Here is a 22,077-nt window from a genome sequence, read left to right on the forward strand (position 1 = left end):
CAACGCAGCCCTTTTTTGTGGATCCAGGGAAGTCAAGGAAAAGCAAATAGGGCCTCTTCTTCTAGGGACTTTTTCAAGGTTTTAAACATTTGTGATCCAGGTGAAGGTTGTCGTGTGTTTGAAGAGAGGCCAGATTTGTTGGTATTTTGCTTTTTTTTCTCATAAACGCTGATGATACAAGAAATCCCGAAAATGTTAATCGTGACAGAATCTTAAATAGGACTGATAATAATGAATAAGAATTTATTTTTTTCAATTGAAGGATTCATCTTTTATAAAATATCTGAAAACTGTAAAAAAAAATACCACATATGGGCCATATTCACATTGTGTGTTTTGTTCAACAAACCATCTGAAACCCAACGATATTCAGTTTACACACATTCAAAAGGGAGAAAAGCACAAATGTTTGCCATTTTTACATGATAAATGACTGAATCAATTACTTGATTATCAGAACTGGTGCATATTAATCAGACAGTCGGTGATTGGAGTAAGTAATCAGTTCTCATTTGAAATATTACAGAGTGTCACGTCTCTTTTCTGCGGCTTTCCTAAAGTTGCTGCAAGAACATTAATCAGAACTACAACTCATGCACATTTTTCTAGAGATATATTCACCATTTTTGAACATTTAAATACAAGACAGATTTTGTCTGTGTGTCCGTCCGGTGCAGCTTTGATTCTGCCTGCTCTGTTTGCTCTGCTGAGCTTCCCTAAAAGCTTAAAACAAGAATGCAGGTTGTCCAGAACAATGTCATTAGTTATGCTGAGTGGCCACACGGAGTAACAGATTAATATGGTCAGCAGCATAATTACAGCACAAGAACAACACTTAATCCTGCAGCTTTCTTACATGCACACTGGGTTCTCTGTTTAATGTTTAGTCCGTGGAGAATTTGAAATTGACGATAGAACACTGACAGGAGCTTTAAAAAAGCAGAATAACAGCAGATTTGAAAGAAACCTGATTACACGCATTGATACAATTAATCAATACTTATGGTAAAAATGTGCTAGAAATATGTATATTTTAAACATTAGGCAGCTAGTGTCATATTTTTAAATGATTACATGTAATTTTGTTTGATTCTGATTGATTTGCAGTTGTAAATGTAATGGTGTCTTTCTGAAATGCATTTCCTCTAATGCACCTATCAAAAAAATGAATCACATGCATTCCTATTTTTACTTTGCTGCTTTGTCATTTGCTTTAATTATCAGCATTTACCCTTGCAGAGTCGCACTGTAAGAGCGAAGTTACGCCAAGTTTAAATTGGTCGTAATATTCTTCCATAATGGCCTGTGTGGGAGCAAAAAAAAAAAAAGCTGCGTGTCTTAAAACAGGGAGTAAGTTAGCCAGCTCCATTAAAAGCATTTAATGTGCTGATGACTCCCTTAATGATTCTGTCAGGCACTTTCTCCACTGAAGCTAAGTAGCTGAAAAATGACCCATTGGAAAGAGAGTCACAAAGGCGTCCATGTTGTCACTTCCCTCAGGGTGCGTACGGCCGGCAACTCATTCAGAATGCGCTAACTCCCCATTGACCCATAATAGTTAACTGGAAGCCTGAACTTAACCGGACACGGAGAGCGCAGCAAATGAATAAACTCAGCTCGACCAGCTGATGTGCTGTGGCGTCTCCCCCAGCTTGTAGATGGGAGGCGAGCAGACAAGACGCTGAGATGTCTGCAGACGAGCTTGTTATCGCCCGAACATGGCGTCGCTCCTCGTAGCCGTGCACAGTAGATGTTGTTGCTATCAGCAGGTCCTTCTGTGCTTCTGCTGGAGCCCTCTGCAGCAGGATGCAGCAGAGGGGAGCGTTAGCAATATGGTGGACGTCTGTCTGGTCCCGTAAGCTGCAGAGTAGGGAGGAAAGCTCAGATACCAACTGTCACACCAACGGTTCATGGGTGGAATGTGTTTTTTGAAGCCTTGTGTTTTGTTGAATGCGGCTTTGTTTTCTCCTTTTTTAGGGTCCCACAACCACAATTCTGTATGTGTAAAGAAAAAAAAACCCAACCATCATTATTTGTTCCTTCTGACCTTATTAAAACCCAGCATGAAAAACAGCATTGGAGCAGTAGCATTGCCCTTTGTAACAAACTGCACAATTAATGAAGGTGAAAAATTACAGACATTACCATAAAGCATTGTTCCCACCAAATATGGAAATATTTCATTTTATTTTTACATTTTATTTTATAAATATTTACTAATAGAAATAGAATATATGCAGATTTTTTAAGAACAGAATTCCTTTACCAGCCGCTAAAAAAAATGCCAGAAAATCAGTGCTTATGATTCGTATGGGCTGTGTATAAACACAAAGTCTTTCTCCCTGTTAGACCACTCACGAGCAAAAGACTGCAGTAGCACAATAAATAGATTAAAGATAACATTCACACCAAAAATCATCAACTATCATGCTGATAAAACAATGTTAAGTATTTTTAAAAAGGTCCCTATAACCCAAAAAAATAACCTTTGCGGGAAATGACTCAAAATGTGGTGGTGCACGCATCTTTTCATAAGTAACAAACTGAAAATAAACACGTGAATGCTGCTGGCGAGATGGTAGAGAAAAGGTGAATGCATTAACATCAGCTGTTTCTTCGCATCTCAACCTACAAACAGAGCAGCACGCGTTGTGTGAAGCGCGTCTGTCGGCAGCTCCCTCCCATGTCGGTTGTGACAGCTGATGTAGCTGTAATGGAGGTCTTGTAACAACTGTAGCCTGTCAGATTTCTCAGGGAAACACAAATGTACTGCTTGTCACTCTGTCAGATTCTTAATGGGGGTTTGTTAGCCCAGAAACATATCTGCAGTGAGACACTGTCACTGTGCAACCAGCCTTGATGTTTTTTAAGTTGGCCGGGCCTTGTTTGCATCTCCATCCTGTTTATACAGTCAGTGCTGTCGTGCTTTTCTCTTTTTTCTTTTTAATGTTGGCGCTCTCCACAAGATGTCTCCCTCACTGATGCTCGCTGTGTGATGTTAATAGGGCTTCTGAGGAGTGCTTGTGACAAGGAGACTGAAGGTCGCTTTGGAGACCGACGCTCCAGCATGGGACGGTCTGTCTCTCACTTTTTTTTTTTTTTGGCTTTTTTTGGATGCTGCACGCTGAAGAATCCTCCCCACCTGCTCCTCCCTCTCCAGCTTCAGTGTGAGGAGGAAGAGACTCTTAACACATCAAATGCCTTGTTTATTGCTCAGAAATCAGTTTTGGTCCAGGAGACAAAATGCTGAAACAACAAAGTGACATGATATTTTGTGTTAAAATATTGCTTTGATTGGGTGTTTTTACTCTTATGTTTAGCAGCAGCAGAGTTGTGCTTGATATTGTGACATGGCTATCACGCGTGCTGTTACATGCATTTCTGTAATGCTAAAAGATGGACATGCAGATGTTCAGGATGTAGTGTTTGCATGCTTTTCCTGCACCAGAATAGCACAACACCTTTCCCCCGTCACAGGAATAAATGCACTCCCCGGCAGCATAGTAGTTTACGTTGCACATTCTTTGAACCATAAGTTGGACCGTGCTGAGAGAGAGAGAGAGACGGGGGAGGCAGCTCTATTTTGTGTCCCTCTCTGAGCTCAAGTGATGTCCGAGTGGAGGTAAGCAGCACCATCTGTGCGGCCGTAATTACGCTGCCATTTTACAGCACAGCCAGGAGGCAGCGTGCAGGCCCAGGTGTTCTCCATGCATCTCTATACTCTTAAACCCGCCCACCCCCAAACGTACACAGCGAAGCACTGCACACACACAAATGCACACACGCGCGCAAGAAAATGAGAGCAGGCACCTTGAATCCAAGCTACAATGAACTTAAGAGACACGGCTGAAGAGGTTTTGTATTTAATAGACCTTTAAGAGATATTGACATGTCGCAGTAAAGCACAGGTGGAAATAATAAAATGAACGACGGCTGAGTTCCATTCAGCTGCCTCAGTTTCAGGGTCCTGCTATTGTGCCTGCCGGCTCACTGTCACACCGTCGTGGCTTACTGGGACACTTGAGTAGAACAGAGCCATCTTTAATGAACATATTAGTCGGCCTGACACCTGAGCTCTTCCTGCTGTGACATGTCAACATGTCTGCTGTGAAAAAAGGCCTGTTGCTGTGTGTGAAATCACTCCCTATTTACTCTTCAACAGTGTATTTGAGTGTGATTTCTTTATTTTTGTGGTGCCCTCACATTGTTCCAGCTTCCAACTTTCTGCCAATGCAACACTCCACATCTGGGGAACAACGATGGTTCAGAAGTGTCTGATTTTGCTTTTAATGTAAACAATTGTGAGGGTTTTTAAGTCATATACATAGGGAGTATTGAGTGATTTTGTTGTAATTCAATAAGTGTCCGTCCTAGTAGAGGGATCCCTCCTCTGTTGCTCTTCCTGACATTTCCTCCATTTTTCCTGCTATCAGATGCGTCTTTTCGGGAGTTTGGAGGTTCTAAGAAGAGACAGATTGCACCGATTGTGAAGCCCCTCGGGGCAGATTTGTGATTTGTGATATTGGGCTATATAAATCAAATTGACTTGCTTCGACTATTGAGCAATTAAACGAGGAAATAATTTTTTATAACATATAAGTAAAAATCCTACTGGTGCAGAAATCACAATTGGATTAATTGATTTGTCGATCGAATTAACAGCCGCAGTATTTTGATGATTAATTGTGCGTAAAAGTCATTTATGAAGCAGAGACATTTTCTGGTTTTAGCTTCTCAGATGTGAGGATTTTTGCTGCTTTTCTCTCTTTTTTAAATCATAGTAAATTGAATATCTTTGGGTTTTCAACTCTACATTTTTGACAAGTCCTTGACTCTTAAAGAAGATTTCTCAATTAAGCCAAAAAAATAGTGAACATATTATTTAGCGATGATAATAAGCGTTAGATGCGATGACTGCAAACATCCAAAATGTGACACACAAGACACACTTAAAGCTTGTTACCATATCCACCAAAAGTCAAAGGATGTTTCAGTCCAGATACGTCATAAAACCATGTTGAGAAAAAAGAAAAATAGAGAGAGTTTGTTGCTGAAAGTCCGTGCCGCCATATTGCAAAATAATTTGTGCTTTAAAACAATCATGCTGCTCAGATTGTTACCGTGGGGCTCCAGTTAATATTGTTTGCTTCAGCTTTCTAATTTAGTCAGAGACAGGGTTACAGTATCTTCCCCTCCGACCGTTCCAGCTCCTTGTGTTGCTCCTTCATCAACGCGGCAAAGGATGGCGGTAAAGGTGGGGATGTCTTGCAGGAGATGCTGCCTCAGTGGGTGAGGCGTACCGAGCCCACAGGCAGCAGCTAGCGATCCCAAAGGTGATAGAGACATCCGATCGACGGGCTGATAATGAGACAGAGAGGGAACGAGTGTGAGAGGAGGGTTCAGTGGGAACTCTTGTAAAACAGGATAAGGATGCGGCCGTCCTCGCTTGACTTTTCACTCCTGAAAAAATCAACATGGCAGCAGCTCGTGTATTTTTAGATGCCCTTTTTACGCAGTGCTTTGGTCGTGCACGCCGCATGCAATGAATGATAAGAGTTTAGGAGCCAAAGTAGCGATTGCTTTGCGGTGTCAGTGTGGATTGGAAAACATAGAAGCGCAGCGATAAGCAACAATGATGGCCGCCTGGAGCAGAAGCTCGAGGGCCTCGTTTCATGGACCAAATTTTTAAATTTGTTTTCCTGCTCATCGATTGCACTGCAATACGCTGCAACAGAGCAGATCCAACTGCAGTGCTGTGCTTTGCTGTGGCTGTGTGGGTGTAAGTCTTTTTTTAAGAGTGAGAAGCAGAGAAAGGAGACAGAGAGCGAGAGGAGGGGATGCAGTTTACTGCTACATCTCGGAGAATGTGTAAAAACAAACTGTACAGTACAGATGTGTTTTCTCGCTGAGGGGACATCTGGGAAACCTTTTTCCGAAATCTTGGCCGTTTGGTTGTTTCTTACACGGAATTAGAAGCATAAAGCAGCGAGAGAGAAAAAAAGGAGACCCCAGTTGCAGAAATCTACCGGCCATTTGCATTAGAGAGAGTATTGTCTCCGTAGAGCAGAGAGCGGCTTCACCCGTTCAAGTGGAAGCAGATATTTTTAGCGTGAGACAATCGTCAGCCAGCTGAGAAAGTTCCCCTCTGGTCACGGTCTCAAAATTAAGCGAGGATAGTTGAATATTAACCCCCCAACCCCAGCCACCATGGCCTCCAGTTTGGGACCACCAATGACCTTTTGGCTGACCTTCTCACTGTGCACAGTCTATTCATCGTGCTGTGACACATCTATGGAGTCAGATGCTAGCATGGGATGGCGTGCTGTCAGGGTTTCACATGTTTCCCTGTTGAGATGAGAGTGGAAATAAGGCATAGTCCCGTGCTTAGGGTAGCACCTGAAAGACTTGGTGGAAAGTGTTTTGGCTTGACAGTGTAATTAACATCAGTGTTACTTGTTCTCACTATGAGTTGACTCTCTGAAGTCCTGCTCTAGCTTTGCTAAATGGACCCCCCCTTCTTTCCTCCAGGACTACACCTTGACGATGTACTTCCAGCAAGCGTGGCGGGACAAGCGTCTGTCCTACTCTGAGATCGCCTACAACCTGACTCTGGATAACCGGGTGGCGGATCAGCTGTGGGTCCCCGACACCTACTTCCTCAACGACAAGAAGTCCTTCGTTCACGGCGTCACCGTCAAGAACAGGATGATCCGTCTCCACCCCGACGGCACGGTGCTTTATGGACTCAGGTAAGCCTTTTACTGCCGCCCTACCCATCGTGTCATGACTGTTAGCGGATTGATCGCGATGCATAATGAAGTAATGTGATTGTGTCTGAATGAGCCCTTATAATGAACTCTAATTTTGACTTTAAACCATTGTGGCGCTTCACTTTCCTGCTCAGCACAAGTTCAGCCTTTTTTTTTTGACAGTGCAGTGCAGCAGCACATCTGAGAGACACTTAAAAACATTTAGATGTGCTCAGCTTAAAAAGAACATGGTTTAGGTCTTGGGTTTGATACCTGTGGGGCTGGGACTGTCCAAGGGGTCCCAAGGTAATTCTGACGTCATTAACAAGGCAGGTTTGTTTGTGTGGCAGCTTTCAACAGCAACACAAGTCAAAGTGTTTCACATATGACAACTTTATAATAAGGGTACAAATATTATACTTAAGTAAAGCTTAACTAATGCATGACTCATGATGATTTAATGCATGAATTAATACAGGGTGTATCATAAATTCCTGTTGCTCACCAATAACAAATGATCAGGTCACTATGAGTTTATATCAGTTTATATAATGAGTTGACAAATAATGAGTTGACGTTCCTTAACTGATGATACGTTGATCATCAGTTAAGGAACGTTAATTCACAGTTACTTCATATGTGAGCTGATATGCGATCAAGTCAGATCAGTTTCAGCTACGTCAGAGTTTATTTGTGTAACTATATTCATGTGTTTCTGTTTTTTATCTAAATGTTTGCATCTGAAAACCAGCTTGAATAAAAACTGCTGTAACTGGAATCAAGCTCATTTGGTTGCATATCAGCGAATGTATGCAGTGTGATTGAACATTTCTTGCATGCATTAAATCATCATATACTTAAGTAATGCTTAACTAATGCATGACACATGATGACACATCTGATTTGTACTCTTATTGTAAAGTGTTCCCAAAATGCATTAAAAACACACAGCAATATAAAAATACACATGTAACCAGGATGTAAAGACAGTGGAATAAAACAGGAGAATAAAATTACAGGCCCGTATTTAACTTAATAAAAAGGCAAACAGAGGAACTCCATGCATCCTGTTATAAAAACAAACCAAAAAGAAATATGAAAAGGATTTTTTTTCCCTCAAAGTTTTTCAAGTTTTCCTCTGAAATACCAGAGAATTTGACCCTTTTCTGGACCATTCAGAGTATTGAAATGTGCGAAGTGCGCAGCTCGTTGGCACATGAGACCTGTGACTGTGTGGGGTCACTAGTACTACTTCTTTGGGCGGGCTGTAAATGGTCACAAGCCAGAGTGGCTGGAAACCAGCAGTCTAGATCTACATCTGGCTAACCTGTTACAACCTGTCTGATCACCTGGTTGCTCATTTCTCATTTGACCGTCGCAACATTTGCAGATCTCAGCACTCGCTCGGGTCTATACACTGTGTCATGTCTGATAGAAATTGTGTCCACAGCCATGAGAACAAGTCCTAAGTTGTAATAAAGTAGAATAATCCTTTAACAGCTATGTGTAGGAGGTATACGCCTTCATGTTGTGGCCTCTCACATCCCCTGATGATAATCAGTATCAATAATTGATTGGTTGTGATCAATAATAAAGCAGGGTGGCACAAACAGCCGAAGTGAGTCTGATTGTGCGGGATGGTTCAGCCCGTCTACAAGACATCTCTTTGTGGTGTTGGACCGTGATGCCTCTGAGGAGACTGTCATCCATAATTGATAGCTCATAATCAATAATGTAGCAGTTCAATACAAACACTGAATCTGTATTTGTACTGATGCTGCGTATTTGACTTCATAGGCTAGCACAGCCCGTCCATCACTGTGCCGCTGCCTCCTCTGATCTGTCGCTTCCTCTTTGTGTGTGCGCGCGCGCGTGTGTGTGTGTGTCGCTTGTGCAAATGATCTCAGATTAGTGTCCGCGTTTAAAAGATGAGATTATTGTTGCTAATTCAAGATGTTGCAGCATTCAGTCATTCTCTCTCTAGACTGAGATGCCCTTCTTGCGCAAAGACTGCTTAAAAAATTTAAGTATCTGCACTGCACCAGATCATTCATCGCTACATTTTGTTTCAAGCAGTCGAGAAATGTAATTTATAACGCTCTGACTCAATTATATAAGACCAACACATGTTTTTGCATAACAGCAAAAAAGCAATGGAGGCCATGATAGGGCTGTTGTAAATCTGAGGGCATGCGTGCAGCGGAGAGATGCGGCCGTTACCTCAGATACGTTGTCCTTGTCAGTGCCGGTGCCTCCCGGCTCCTCTATTATTTGGTTCATGGGTTTGGTCCGGGTTTTATTTGATGCTAGCAAGTCCAGACACAAGCTTCTGTCAGAGTCAGCCCGGCCAGATGCCTGCGCGCTCTGAGCACGCTGACACATACCTGTAGAGACGGGCCGGCTGGTTGCAACAGCAGGGCTTTAGTGGATGTGGAGGAGACGGCTAACTGAGAGGAGACTCGGAGTCCTCGGGAAAACAGGTTGTGTGTGAACACGCGTCCTGCCAGGGTGTCTGAGCGCATGACTGTTGGCTGTGAATTCATTTGAGCCTTCATCATCAGTGGAAAGTTCAGCAGTTCATCGAAGCATTTAGATGCTTTGTGAAGTAAAAGTAGGAATACCGCCACGTAAAAATACTCTGTTACAATTACAAGTGCCCTAAAAATGCTGCAGAATGACCTGTGTTATAGTCTAGAATTTAACTGCTAGTCCTGATGCATGAACATGTAAATAGCCCTTCATTGGTGCATTTCGTGGTTAGGGAGCTAACGCTATCTGCTTTCCGCACAAAATTATATTTAAGTACAATACTTGAGTCAATGCTTATAGTTTCTTCCCACTGAAAGTCAGTTTATGTTACAGTTATCATCACCCATGCGTTTCTATTTGATTCATTAAAATACCTCACTTTTAAAGGTCCACCTTTTTTTAATTAAATGTATTTGTGCAGGAACAGATTTTACACGTTAACTGTTCATGAGGAGGCAGACAGCTGTGTAACGTCCTCCGTGGCTCTTCTCAAATCTGAAAACATGACCCTGATGATGTCACAGTGATGTAATCAGGGCTCAGAGACCACACATTTATGGCAGAAAGCCGGCGTTACAAACTTCTGCCGTCCAGTTGCATCATGGGAAACGCAGGAGCCACTTTTTGTGGAGCTCGACCCATCCTGGAGACTAAAAGTCAGGATATGACGCACTCTGCTGCTTCAGTTTTTTTAAAAATGTGTCAACATCTTTATGGACGTGTGATATTACATCACAGGTGGTCACCTTTAATCTATGATATGTAGCTCATTCAGCTGCGAGATTTCATACACAACAAATACAAACAATTTTCAATGAAATATAAAAAATGAATATAAAATTTAAATCTTCTTCCGGTTCTACACAGTGTAAACACCCCGTGCACCTTAAAACACAACCAAACTGTTGATTAACAACATGGAAATAATTGGTTTTATATTTGAGCAATTACACAATTAAAACAAATGCAAAATCAATTCTCCTGCATCATTTCACTGCTTGTTTACCTTCTTTTAAACCTCAAACCCTAGTAAACATGTCGCGCTATAAGATGCGATGTTGTCGCTCTAAATCCTCGCATAATAAGCCGTAACAGTAAACATATTATTGGCCTCAAAGGTGAACGTGGATTTGTGCTGAGCTAACTGAAATTAGCTAACACTGCACCTGGGGAACACCAATAGATTAGAGTTGTTTAGTTTGCAGGAGGCATTAGATGTGTGTGTGTATGTGTGTGTAGGATCTGTGTCGGTGGGTGGGTGTGGGCGAGTGTTATTTTTGGGGTGCATGTGGAGGAGGAAGGGTGAGGGTGTTGTTTACTCCTTATTCCCTGGATATATAGCGCGCCCCAATCCTGCCAAATCCTGGTCTTCAATTACCAGGAGGAGCAGAAAATTGCAACGGTGCTCCCAACTGTCACTTTAGGGCTCGGGCTGACTCTCGGGGAGAGGTAGTCTGATCTAATTACCCGGCCCCTGAAAAGGCTCAGCCAATAACACAGATACCGCCCAGGCTGCGAGAACAGACACACACGACAGGAAAAAAAACAACAACAACACGAACTCCACTTAGCCTTTCATTTTATGCAGGAAAGGAGGAAGGAGCAAAGACATGGAGTGCACGGCTCCTGATGCGTGTCGCTCAAAATTCACAGAGAGGGATTGAGAAAAGAGGGAGAGCCGGAGAGAAAGGAAGAGACATGAAGGTCAGACTTCATTCAAAATGGAGAAATTGTTAGGATTCTCCCTCCTCCTCCTCCCTTCACTCTCTCTCTCCCCCTCCCCTCTCTCTCTCTCTGTGAATATTGTAACTCCTTTTGTGAGAGGACATATCCTTGTGCTATGGAGACTGACGTCCTCTTTTGTCAGGGCGAGGAGTGTTCCACTCTGCGGCTCAATAGATGACATCGCATGGCCAGGAGGAGAAAGCTGCTGAGTGGAAGAAGAGAGGGATTTAAATAAGCCTTTTTTTTTTTCTTCTGTCAATACGATCAATACGGGCTTAGCATCGCCTTCAAAGTTATCCATCTCCCTCTCAAACTACTGATCAGGCAGGGCTGCTTTTGTGTGTTGCATGTGTTCATATGAGCCTGTAGTTTGAAATTAAGAAACCTCTCCTTTGATTTGGCACGCTTTGGCACACACGCCGGACTCTTTTTGTTGCCACTGCAGACATTTTATTTTCAAATTTGGCAACAGTGCCCCGGCAGGGAGAGACAATCCTGCGTGCCATGTTTCCACAGCTCAACACGGGCTCTCTATCCAAAATGGAGGAAGCTTCTCCATCTTAATTTAACTTCTAGCTCCATTACAATGTCCATGTCATAATAATAAGGCCAGTTTAATTAAAGGATGCACTGGTTTGTAACCTGCCTGCAAAAATCTCTCTCTGCGTTCGCCTCTGTGCCGTGACGCTCCCTCGAAATGAGATTCTGTCTGGGAATTCGTGGTGGTTGTGTTATGTCCGTAAACAAGGTCATTTGGAATAAAGGTGCACAGGCTGCCTAAGGGGGGGTCCACACACACACACACACACACACACACACACATACACAGCCAGAGCTGAACTGTGAGGGAACATGCACAGGAGAAAAGAAACACACACACACACGCACACACACACACACACACACACACACAAAAACAGCCTTTTTTTAGAGCTCCATGTCCTATTAGCTCCGACGCAGAGCAAATGTAGCGTGTTTGAATCTGCGTGATCTGTTAGAGCGTGGCCTCTCCTCCGGCAGGTTGGGATGAGAGAGAGAAAGGGGGGGGGGGGGGGGGGGGGGGGGGGGGGGACCGGCCCTGATGCTGATGAAGAGCAAACAAGCCCGCGCTTCATGATCACTGCCGCTGCTGCTGCAGAGGTCCACAGCAGCCTCTCGCTGCAGCGGAGATGACGAGGAAGAGGAGGAGGAGGAGGCGAATGCGAGGACGGGGAGGGAATCCTGCAGAGAAATCCTCATCCGTCTCTCCTCCTCCCTCGTTATTAGCTGTTTATTAATTGTTAGCGGGGGTATTGGCCACGCTAGCTCGGCCAGGGGATGCAGAAGCAGCTCTTGATCAGCGATGCAGAGTCTCTGACAAAAAAGCTCCCAGACTTCTGCTGATGATGTAGGTGGGCTATAAATAGGCTGTTATTTTTACCCCTGCCATTTTGGCCTCATTTCCGCTTCTCCCCTGTGCTTCCTCTGCCACCATGATGATTTAGTGGTGGCGATGCTAGTGACAGTGAGTGATGAGTGACTGGCCGGTGAGCGCAAGTAAGTTGTGGTCGTAAAAGGGTAAACTGGGACAGGAATAAGACTCCTGTGTTAATCCCCCAGTGCACCATGGCCCTGCTAACTGGCTCTTATATAAGAGCCCAGAGAGCAAGAAAAGGGAGGAAGAGAGAGAGAGAGAGAGAGAGAGAGAGCCTAAGTGTGTGAGAGGAAGACTGTGTGTCTCTGCATCTCAAAAAAATGAAATCCTAAACTTGCCAGGCTGGGCCCAGGGGAGCTGCGAGTCTTGTGCAGAAGGATTTCAAATAAACTTTTGCTCTTAATTATTAAAGACAAAGCACTCTTCAAGATAAGTTTGTAGTTACGATGGGGTCGAGAGAGGAGAGATATTGTGATTTACTTTTTAGTGCTACACTTATTCTTATTTGTTAAGCAGTTCGAGCTCAAAATGTATTTTCAGACTGGATGAAAAGTCAACTTTGCATATGAAATTTAAAAAATGTGGGGTTTTTTTAACTGTTTATACATTGCAAAAAAAATCTCCATCTCACCAAGTGGGGTTGGGTGATATCACAATATTCACCATCAGACAGTATGAATTTGCCTACCGTCAGAGATTGTTAGAGATTTCTTTATATATTTAGTTGTTTTTTCATGTCACAGCAGCTATCCCTTCAATATCTGTAATAGGCCATTGTGTGCAATGCTGAAAATGGGCAGGACTGATTTATGGCAATATTGGATGTTATATATGATTTTTGAAAAAACAAAAACTATTTCAGGAGATATTTCATTTGCTGAACTGAGCAAAAACACTCCTGCCTGTTTTTTTTTAATTAAAAATGAATCAACTGATATTCCATAAAATATATTGTGGTAAAGTATTTTATGCTATTACAAGATCACCTTTTCCTTCTAGTCTTTATTCCCTTAAAGTGCCAGTCTCCTGATTATTTTAAATTATTCCCGTTACAAACTTCTAAATTGAGTGTCAGCACCTTCATACAAGACAGAATGAGGAAGATTCCCATAAAAAAAAAAATCTTTAAAGTTGATTTTAATTAGAAAAAATAAATTTTTTAAGTGTAATCTACTCGCTATCAAAGACTTCTACTAGTTTTCATTGTCATCTGTGAATTAATTGATCACTAAGGCAGCAAACTGATGAACTGATAGTAACCGGCTATGACAAGGGAAACCCAAGGTCACGACATATACTTTGAACTATACTGGGAATTCTGCCACAGGCCGCTGTTATTGTTAATGGTTGCATGATGCTATCATGTTTTATATCAATCAGTGTGTGTGTGTGTGAGAGAGAGAGAGAGAGTGTGTGTGTGGGTTTGTCTTACAACTCTAGGATACTAGCTTTAGTCCCTGTAGTTAAATTGTGTGTCCGGTCTCTCTCAGACAGCCTCGGGGGTTTGGCAGGGCCGGGTGCCAGCCTGTCTCAGCTTTGGCCAACTTGTCGTGTGTGTAACAGGAAGTGCGTCGCTCTGAGTGAACCTGTCAGACGCGGCTGGCTCGCACTCTGTGGCTCTTTATTACAGGATTGTGTGACCAGAGGTTGAACCCTGTTCTTGTTTTATCTAGTTATCTGCTGAAAATAAAACCGGTGTTGTGTCCCAGTTCCACACTACATACAGTGGTAATTGGATGCAGTAGATACTATTCTTAATAGTATACATTTCTTGCAATCAGCATACAAGTAAGACATGTACTGTACATTTTGCGCTAACAGGAAATGATGCAATACATGCACTGATGGAGGACAATAACATTTGACAAAAAAGTATTTTTCCAAATATTTATTTTTTGTTTTGCGACATGATAAAACTTTTTTTCCTAAGGGAAATTCTTGTGCAGCAGTTTCAGTACAAAGCTTGAAGATCTTATGGGAGCTGTCTCACCTATCAGCTCTTTATTTCATATTTTTTGCTCTCATTAGCTAGTCCATATTCTCTTTGCATTGCATTGTGGCACAATAGTGTGCACTGACAGCATATTTAAGAAAAATATGCATTTTTTTTGTATGCATGCTTGTTTTTATACTTAATTTTGTCACTTTTCCAGTGTGAACACATTGCCCTGCTTATAATTAGTTTGTATTCTGGACTTAGGACGTAGCTCGGGTGTTGAAGAGTTATAAAATGCTACAAACTTGAGAACTAATACTAATCTCAGGTCACAGTTCAGGTCCTTCTCAGATTTGGCAAACAGCATTTGATTTTGAGTTATCACCGATTTGATGCCATTTTTCATTTGATCCTGTTGTTTTCGGAGGAATGGTTCCATATCAGGTGCTTCGTATTGTAGTTATAAGGATTTGTCATCAGCCTGCTTTGACGTGTTCATCATACTCTGTAGTGAAGGTAAAATGAAATGGACCGAGCCGCTTGTGGCAGCCTCGGCAGGCTCTTGATGATGAATCCTGTATTTTCCATCCCTCTCTGTGTGCAGGATCACCACCACTGCAGCCTGCATGATGGACCTGCGCCGCTACCCTCTAGATGAGCAAAACTGCACCCTGGAGATCGAAAGCTGTAAGTACCGTTGTCCCTGACAACCAGCTCTCACGCCCACGCGTAGACGTAGAATTAAACAGATCCCACGTACACATGCAGCTCTGAAATCTGGTTTGAAAACAGTCTGCCGGCCCAGTGGTGGCAAGGTAGAAGGAAGGCTGATAAGGCTGCATGTAAAATGCTGAGAAAGGCTGATGAGATATCAAGAGATACGCATCAAGAAGAGGAACATCACTAATGGCTCGCTGACTGATAACATCCAGCCTAATTAATTCAACTCCAACTGCAGTGGCTTCCCAAGGCGTGGACGAGCCTGATTAGGTCCAGTGATTCAGGGATGTGCTGATAGTGGATGTTATGTGCAGATTCCTCCCGAAACTGCCTCCATGTTTGTACAGTACAAAGAGCTCATTTCACATGGAGTTTGTAATTGTACGTGATCCGGCGCTCTCGAGTCGAGGGAGGGAGGGAGCGTCGAGGAACATGAGAGAGAAAGACGAGGTCCTCTGCGTGTTTTATCTGGGTCCCCAGAGAGAAGGATTATGGGGCTGGGATGTGGTGTAGGGCTCAGTCTTTCCGGGTTTGATCACACCATTGCCAGCAGCGTTAAGCGGCACAAAAACAGTGCGGGTCAGAACCGCCTCTCGCTGCTCCTCTCCCATTATGCTCGCCATCTCTCTCCTCATCACTCCCTCTTTCCGTTTCTCATCTCCTTTCTTTGCACGGTCTCATCCTCTTCTTTTTTTTCTCTCTCCCAGCCTTTTTATCTCTCTCTCCATCACTCATACTCTCTTTTTTTCTCCTCCTCCTCTCTCAGGCAGCCCAACACAAAATGCACACACACACACACACGCACGGCTCCAGTTTTGATCACCAGGCAGTATCTGCTCTCATATGGATTAACTGGCAATGGTTTTAACGTTGGAATCGCTTCATGCCAGAGCATGCTATTTTATTCAGACTAATGAGCCCAGAGAACTCTCACTTCCCTTGATAAACTTGATGCATTTTTAACAGACACAAGTCTTAAAATCCCAGATCCCCTGATACATCAGCAGCTCGCTCCTGCAGCTCAGACCACGGGTCTCACATGCTGGGCTGCACTGAGCAATAATTGATTTGCACCCCTCCAGCACGAAAGATTTATTGTATTGCACACATGCGCATGCAAACACACACTCACATATGCATGCATATCTTCAAGCTCACGCTGCATAGTTTCTCTCTTCACATCAGTCTTATGGGACCCACATGACAGGCCAGGATGAGAGCAGTGATGTAATACATCGACATCTTTCCAAACTCGTACAGAGACAATGGTCCAGAACTAATGGAGCTACAACTCGACTGACCAGTTATGTACAGGCCATAAAATGCTCCCTTACGATGCTCCTCATGCCAAAACCTCCCTTTCCCAGACTCCTCGACACCCCCCTGATCCCAGCCTGTCATGGCTGATCAGAACTGAACTGAGCTGCGCATCAAAACAGCAGCATGGTGGACTCAGCCCTAATTGGGGTGATGCGGGGTTGCATGAGGCTGGGATGATGATAATGCAGACGTGGAGGCAGAGCTTACTGTATCTGCTGGTGTACAATTTCAGCATCAGCCACATTATGCTCCACGGCTGCACCAGCGCTGCAATGTTTTCAGTTTATGTGTTGTTTTACCTCAGCAGAATAAGGCTGATGATATGCTTGTCTTATTGTCAGTGTATAGTTTATTGCTCTGTGCCATTAAAAACACACCAGTGAGCCTCACCAGTGCACTGGCTGACCTTCACTACCATGAGCACAAACATTGGAGTTTATTTTGAGTCAACCTCACATTCATATTTACATGCTGTATGTAAACCTACTGTGTATTAAGCCGCAGCTAAAAGTAGTCCCCAATAAATACACAATTTACTCATGTTTGAGTAATGGCTGCTAAAAGCTACAGTGCCCAGCTGATTTAGGAAATCATTTCACCTTTTTTAAATGGAAATTATATATTTGTGGCCAGTTGTTAAAAAATGATTAATCTTTAGTAGGAACAAATTGGCCTGGAGCTAAGTGATAGGATAAGTAAGTCAGACAGTATTGAGTTGCAGAATAACAGTGCGATTTGTTGGACATATATTAATATCAGCCTTATTTGTCAATGATGTAAGATGCAGACCAACCTCAACAGGTCTTTCTCACAGCAGGCGTTTTTACATGTCGCAGTAGGATAAACTGAAGTGGGATCAGTAAAATTGATGATGGCTGTTCAGTCTTCAGTGTCCTGGTAGTGTGCACGCAAGTTCATGTAGAATGAAGCCACTGCTGGGATTATTAGCAACACCTGGACAGGGAGCAAGTCAAAATGTTTGCTGCCTGTCCAGTCAATACCAACCCAACACGAGCACCACGACTAACTTCACCTTGAATGTCAGGAATATGTGTTAATTTTTAAAAATCAAAGCCTCTGAGTTTAATTATTCATCGCATCTGAATAGGTCACTGCCTCTATTTTGAGTGTGAGGCAGACAAAGTGGAGCTCAGGGCTGGGAGATGGCTGCTCCTGCTCTGACGGCGACTGCAGCCGTTTCCATGCATGTGCAACAAACGCATCAAGCTCCAAATCTCTGCCGCTCACAGTGTGCTACAGCTTTAAAAGAGCACACACTCTCACACTCACACCAATATAAACCATGCTTCAACGTGGAAACATGCCCATGTTTTTAACGTGAATATTTTCCTCCCAACATTAGTTGTGTCTTTTGCCTGTCCTGTGAACCCCCTCAGTAGATCCCCATATATGTCGCCTTTCATGGATCAGACTTAATATCACTGCCAGCCTTTTTAAATCAGTTTCCTACCTTGCAGTTCGAGATAGTGTTTCAGGTTGATGTAAGTAGGTTATGAAAACAAACCAGTGATCCATTACAGCTAACACGTAGCTACGTTTAATTTTTTTTGTGAACATTACCTGTTTGTATTACTGATGCAGCCGAGGGAAGCAGAGACCAGGAGTTTGCTGAAATCATCATATTCATGAGGCCTTTTTTTGTAAAATTATATCAACATAGAAAACACATAATAAGCCAAAATTAATGTCATTAATTTTGGCTTATTTGGCATTCAGAGATTGCTGTTTGATAGCAGACAGCCAAACAAAAAGCGATGTTAGCTTTCAACCAGCACTTGAAGGATTACTTGCTTTTCTTTTCTATCGTGGATTTAGAATTTAACGGGGACAAAAAAATTAAGGAGGACAGAAAATAAAGCTAAAAATGTGTGTATAAGTGAGTCTCAGCCCTTTTGGCTTGCAGCACTGTAGAATAAAGCGAAGTCAACTTGTGGTTCCTCTTTAACACTTATATATTCCTTCTTCAATTCAACCACTTTAAGCAAAATTTGAGATTCTTCTCTTCTCAGACTGTTTAACCTGAAATGTTTTTCTTCGATCGTCTTGTGACCCCTCAGATGTACTTTGTGACACCTTGCAGGGTCTGGACCCCCAGGTTCGAAACTACTGCTCTAGACACTTCACATCATGTCACGACACCATGATGTATTATACATCCGTAATGGATGCTGGTAATGTGTCTCTAAGTGTGCAGGCTTTGGTTTCCCTTCTGCAGATGGCTACACCACAGACGATATTGAGTTTTACTGGCGAGGAGGAGACGGCGCAGTGTCCGGGGTCGACAGAATAGAGCTGCCACAGTTCTCGATTGTTGACTATAAGCTCATCTCCAAGAACGTGGTCTTCTCTACAGGTAAACGCCGCAAAAGTCAACTTTGTTTTTGCTCCTTTAACTCTTTGTCTTTTTCTCGTGCGCTAGCGGCTTCTTTCAGCTGAAAACAGATCTTTAGGAAAAGAAACATTTTTAAAAATCCTGACGCTCAAAAAATATCGGTATAAGTTATTGGAGATGAACATGGCAGGCTCTATATAACTTTTAGTGGGCGTCATTGAGGAAAATCTATTTCTATTCCACTTCCTTTCTCCCTGTGCCTCCTTCAGGTTCCTACCCCCGCCTGTCCCTCAGCTTCAAACTGAAGAGGAACATTGGTTACTTCATCCTGCAGACATACATGCCTTCCATCCTGATTACCATCCTCTCCTGGGTCTCCTTCTGGATCAACTACGATGCCTCGGCTGCCAGAGTGGCCCTGGGTAGGATCGCCTCGCCACCGCTGAACAGTGACCCTGGGAAATAACCCAAAGCTAAATGATTACAAACCAGAAAGAGGGCCATTTAACATTTGATTTAGATCTATACGTTATTGTGTGTGTGTCATGAGCCTGATCTCTGCGTTGACTATTTTCCCAGCATTTGCTTGTCTTCTCATTAGCTTTAAGCATGTGAGTGATAGCAGTGTGTGATAGACTGCCTGGCTAAATGTCTGTTGTTCAGAGATGACTATATGCATGAGTCATGCAGAGCGAGAAGCGCTGCAGCTCGACCTTGAAGCGTGTTGTCTTCCTCTCTGCCTGTCTGTCTATCGGAGCCTCTCATTGGTCACAGATCCCAGCTTATCAGAGCCAGATCGCAGCTAAATTGCAGTCGAACGAAAGGTGGCAACATTTGCTTAAATGCACCTGAAATGTTACAGTCGGTGTTTTTGCATTAATGTGAAACTACCACTGATGCTTAAATGAAATCTCCCCTGAGTGTTAAACATGGGTATGACAGGTCAGAGCAGCAGAGGGAATGGCTCTGAGCTTTGTGTGTGTCGTTCTTGTCACACACCATTTGTTTTCTGGAGTGGGACACATGCGGTTTGGAGCCCCAGACGGTGCGTTCAGAGGGTAACGTGATTTAAAGACTCACCCCCTCCCAGCGTCCTGAGAACGTGCAGCGAGCGAGCGTAGCCAATGAGAGATGAGGCTCCATGCTACAGTGACACTGCTTGCTGCTGGGTTATTTATAATACGTGTGAATCTGACCAAATGCAGATTGTGCATGCAGATGACTAATGTATCAAACACAATGCGCGTATGTCAAAAAAACAGGTGAATCGTGCTGTGACTAATAGCAGATGTTTACAGTGGGAGCGCTGTGCTTTTCATACATCCTATAGTTTGTTCTGGGTTCATTTGGATACGTGATTGGATCTCCAGTAAACCTCGCCCACATGAAAAAGACACACACACACAGTTTCAGTCTCAGGAGGCTTTGATGGATCTTTTTATCCATATGGGTTCACGTTCTTTCAGGCCTGTCTGTTTGCTATAAATACTATATAATGTACATGGTGAAAATGAATGCTCATGTTCACAGCACATACTCATGTCCTTTGAAGATGAGCACCTGATCGCAGTTATTTTGATGTAGGGCAAATCCCAGTGAAACCAGACGCCGCTGCTCACTCAGTCACTACTCTCTTTATCATAGATACTCAGTGGTTTACTGAATGGTGAGCAGCAAATTTGAGTTTCTGACACATCATCACTGATGGACATACAGTCACCTGTAAAAAGCAAAAAGTATTGTGAGCAGGGAGTGAGTTTGGATACAAAATAAGAGTCTAAGAGTGCTATCTGCTCTGCCAGGCCGCACTCAGGCGCAGCAGCGCTCCAAGCTAAATGCTAATGTCAGCATGCTAGCATGCTCACAATAACAATGCTAACATGCCGATTTCAGCAGCTATAATGTTTCTATGTTCAGCATCTCACTTTAGTATGTTAGCATGCTGATTAATTAAAAGCATTTGCTAATTAGCACTAAAGACAAAGCAGAGCTGAGGCCGATGGGACTGGGTTTTGCAGGTATTTGCTCATAAAACATTGGACAAAATTGATCATGATTCATCCTGAGGGTGACATGAATGCTTGTACTAAATTTCACGGCAATCCATCCAGCAGTTGAAGACGTTTCACTCAAAACCACAAATGTCAACCTGTCAGAAAAAGTCATCGGATCACCAAATTCATCGTGTGGGGACCATGAATGTACAAAATTTCATCTTAATCCAACAGGTGTTGAGATATTTCTGTGTGGACTAAACTGACATCCCCAACTCTAGAGCCAAGCCACTAGCATGGCTATATATCTAACATAGCCCTTGATCAAAGTGACAACCTTGTTGTTTTTACTGTACAGATGATGGTAAAAATGTCTTACAGCGTCTAAAGACTTTCTTTCTAAACGTGTGACCTGTGGTATCCAGGGATCACTACGGTGCTGACCATGACCACTATCAACACCCACTTGCGAGAGACGCTCCCAAAGATCCCCTACGTGAAGGCTATTGACATGTACCTGATGGGCTGCTTTGTGTTTGTCTTCCTGGCCCTGCTGGAGTACGCCTTCGTCAACTACATCTTCTTCGGCCAGGGCCCCCAGCGGCAGAAGAAGGCGGCTGAGAAAGCAGCCACGGCCAATAACGAGAAGCTGAGACCCGACCCCAACAAGGTACATGTGCGGGCAGACTTCCTGTAGAAGTATCCGTGCTGTCAGTTAATGTGTGTGTTTGTTTCTGTGGGAGTAAATGACTTCTTCTCCTCTCAAGGTCAATGTGATGCTGTGATCAATGCTTGATGTCCTTTACCAGCACTCTTTACTCCTGCTCTAGCTCTCCGTTTCTCACTGGTTTGGCCTTGTGTATCAAGTTTATTGCTCTGACTAGGATCTGAAAGAGTGAATGCAGAAGCAATGATTGGCTCACACTTTATCTCCATATTTCTGTGTCTCTCAAAGGGCAAGGCGCCTTGGAAAAATCACTGGCTGTGGCGCCAAAGCCTTCCCTTTAAATTTCATTCAGCTGCTAACGTTAGCAGGAACAACAGCAACATACGAAAAATAAATAAAATAAAACACCCTTTCCTTCTGAGTGTGGCAAGCTACGATTTCCCCTAAGTAACAGTGCTGATTTTGTATGCTTGCAGTGGCTGGTGGGAAATGTAGTTCAGAGAGATGATGCTCTGTATGCCAGAATGAAACAGAGGGAAATTGACGCATATGACTCGATGTGGGATCCCATCTTTGTGGACGATGCCGCATTAGGACTAGGCGAGCAAAGAAATAAGGTACTGGAGGTTTTGAAAGTCAAAACTAACAATGTCATCAATCTGAATCAACC

The 22,077-nt window shown here is 43.2% G+C and overlaps 1 protein-coding gene across 2 annotated transcripts in view; it reads left to right on the plus strand.

The window, feature by feature from the left end:
- gabrb2a (gamma-aminobutyric acid type A receptor subunit beta2a) overlaps window positions 1-22,077 on the plus strand; it is a 28,915-nt gene that overhangs the window by 5,384 nt on the left and 1,454 nt on the right. The window contains exons 4-9 of one of the 2 annotated variants that reach the window (XM_041943778.1): window positions 6,529-6,749; window positions 14,958-15,040; window positions 18,630-18,767; window positions 19,016-19,168; window positions 21,166-21,410; window positions 21,884-22,024. In XM_041943778.1, the coding sequence (XP_041799712.1) occupies window positions 6,529-6,749; window positions 14,958-15,040; window positions 18,630-18,767; window positions 19,016-19,168; window positions 21,166-21,410; window positions 21,884-22,024 (981 nt within the window). The remainder of the gene's footprint in view (window positions 1-6,528; window positions 6,750-14,957; window positions 15,041-18,629; window positions 18,768-19,015; window positions 19,169-21,165; window positions 21,411-21,883; window positions 22,025-22,077) is intronic. The other variant, XM_041943779.1, reaches the window with a different exon arrangement.

The sequence above is a fragment of the Chelmon rostratus genome, chromosome 9, assembly GCF_017976325.1.
Source record: "Chelmon rostratus isolate fCheRos1 chromosome 9, fCheRos1.pri, whole genome shotgun sequence".
Classification (NCBI taxonomy): Eukaryota; Metazoa; Chordata; class Actinopteri; order Chaetodontiformes; family Chaetodontidae; genus Chelmon; species Chelmon rostratus.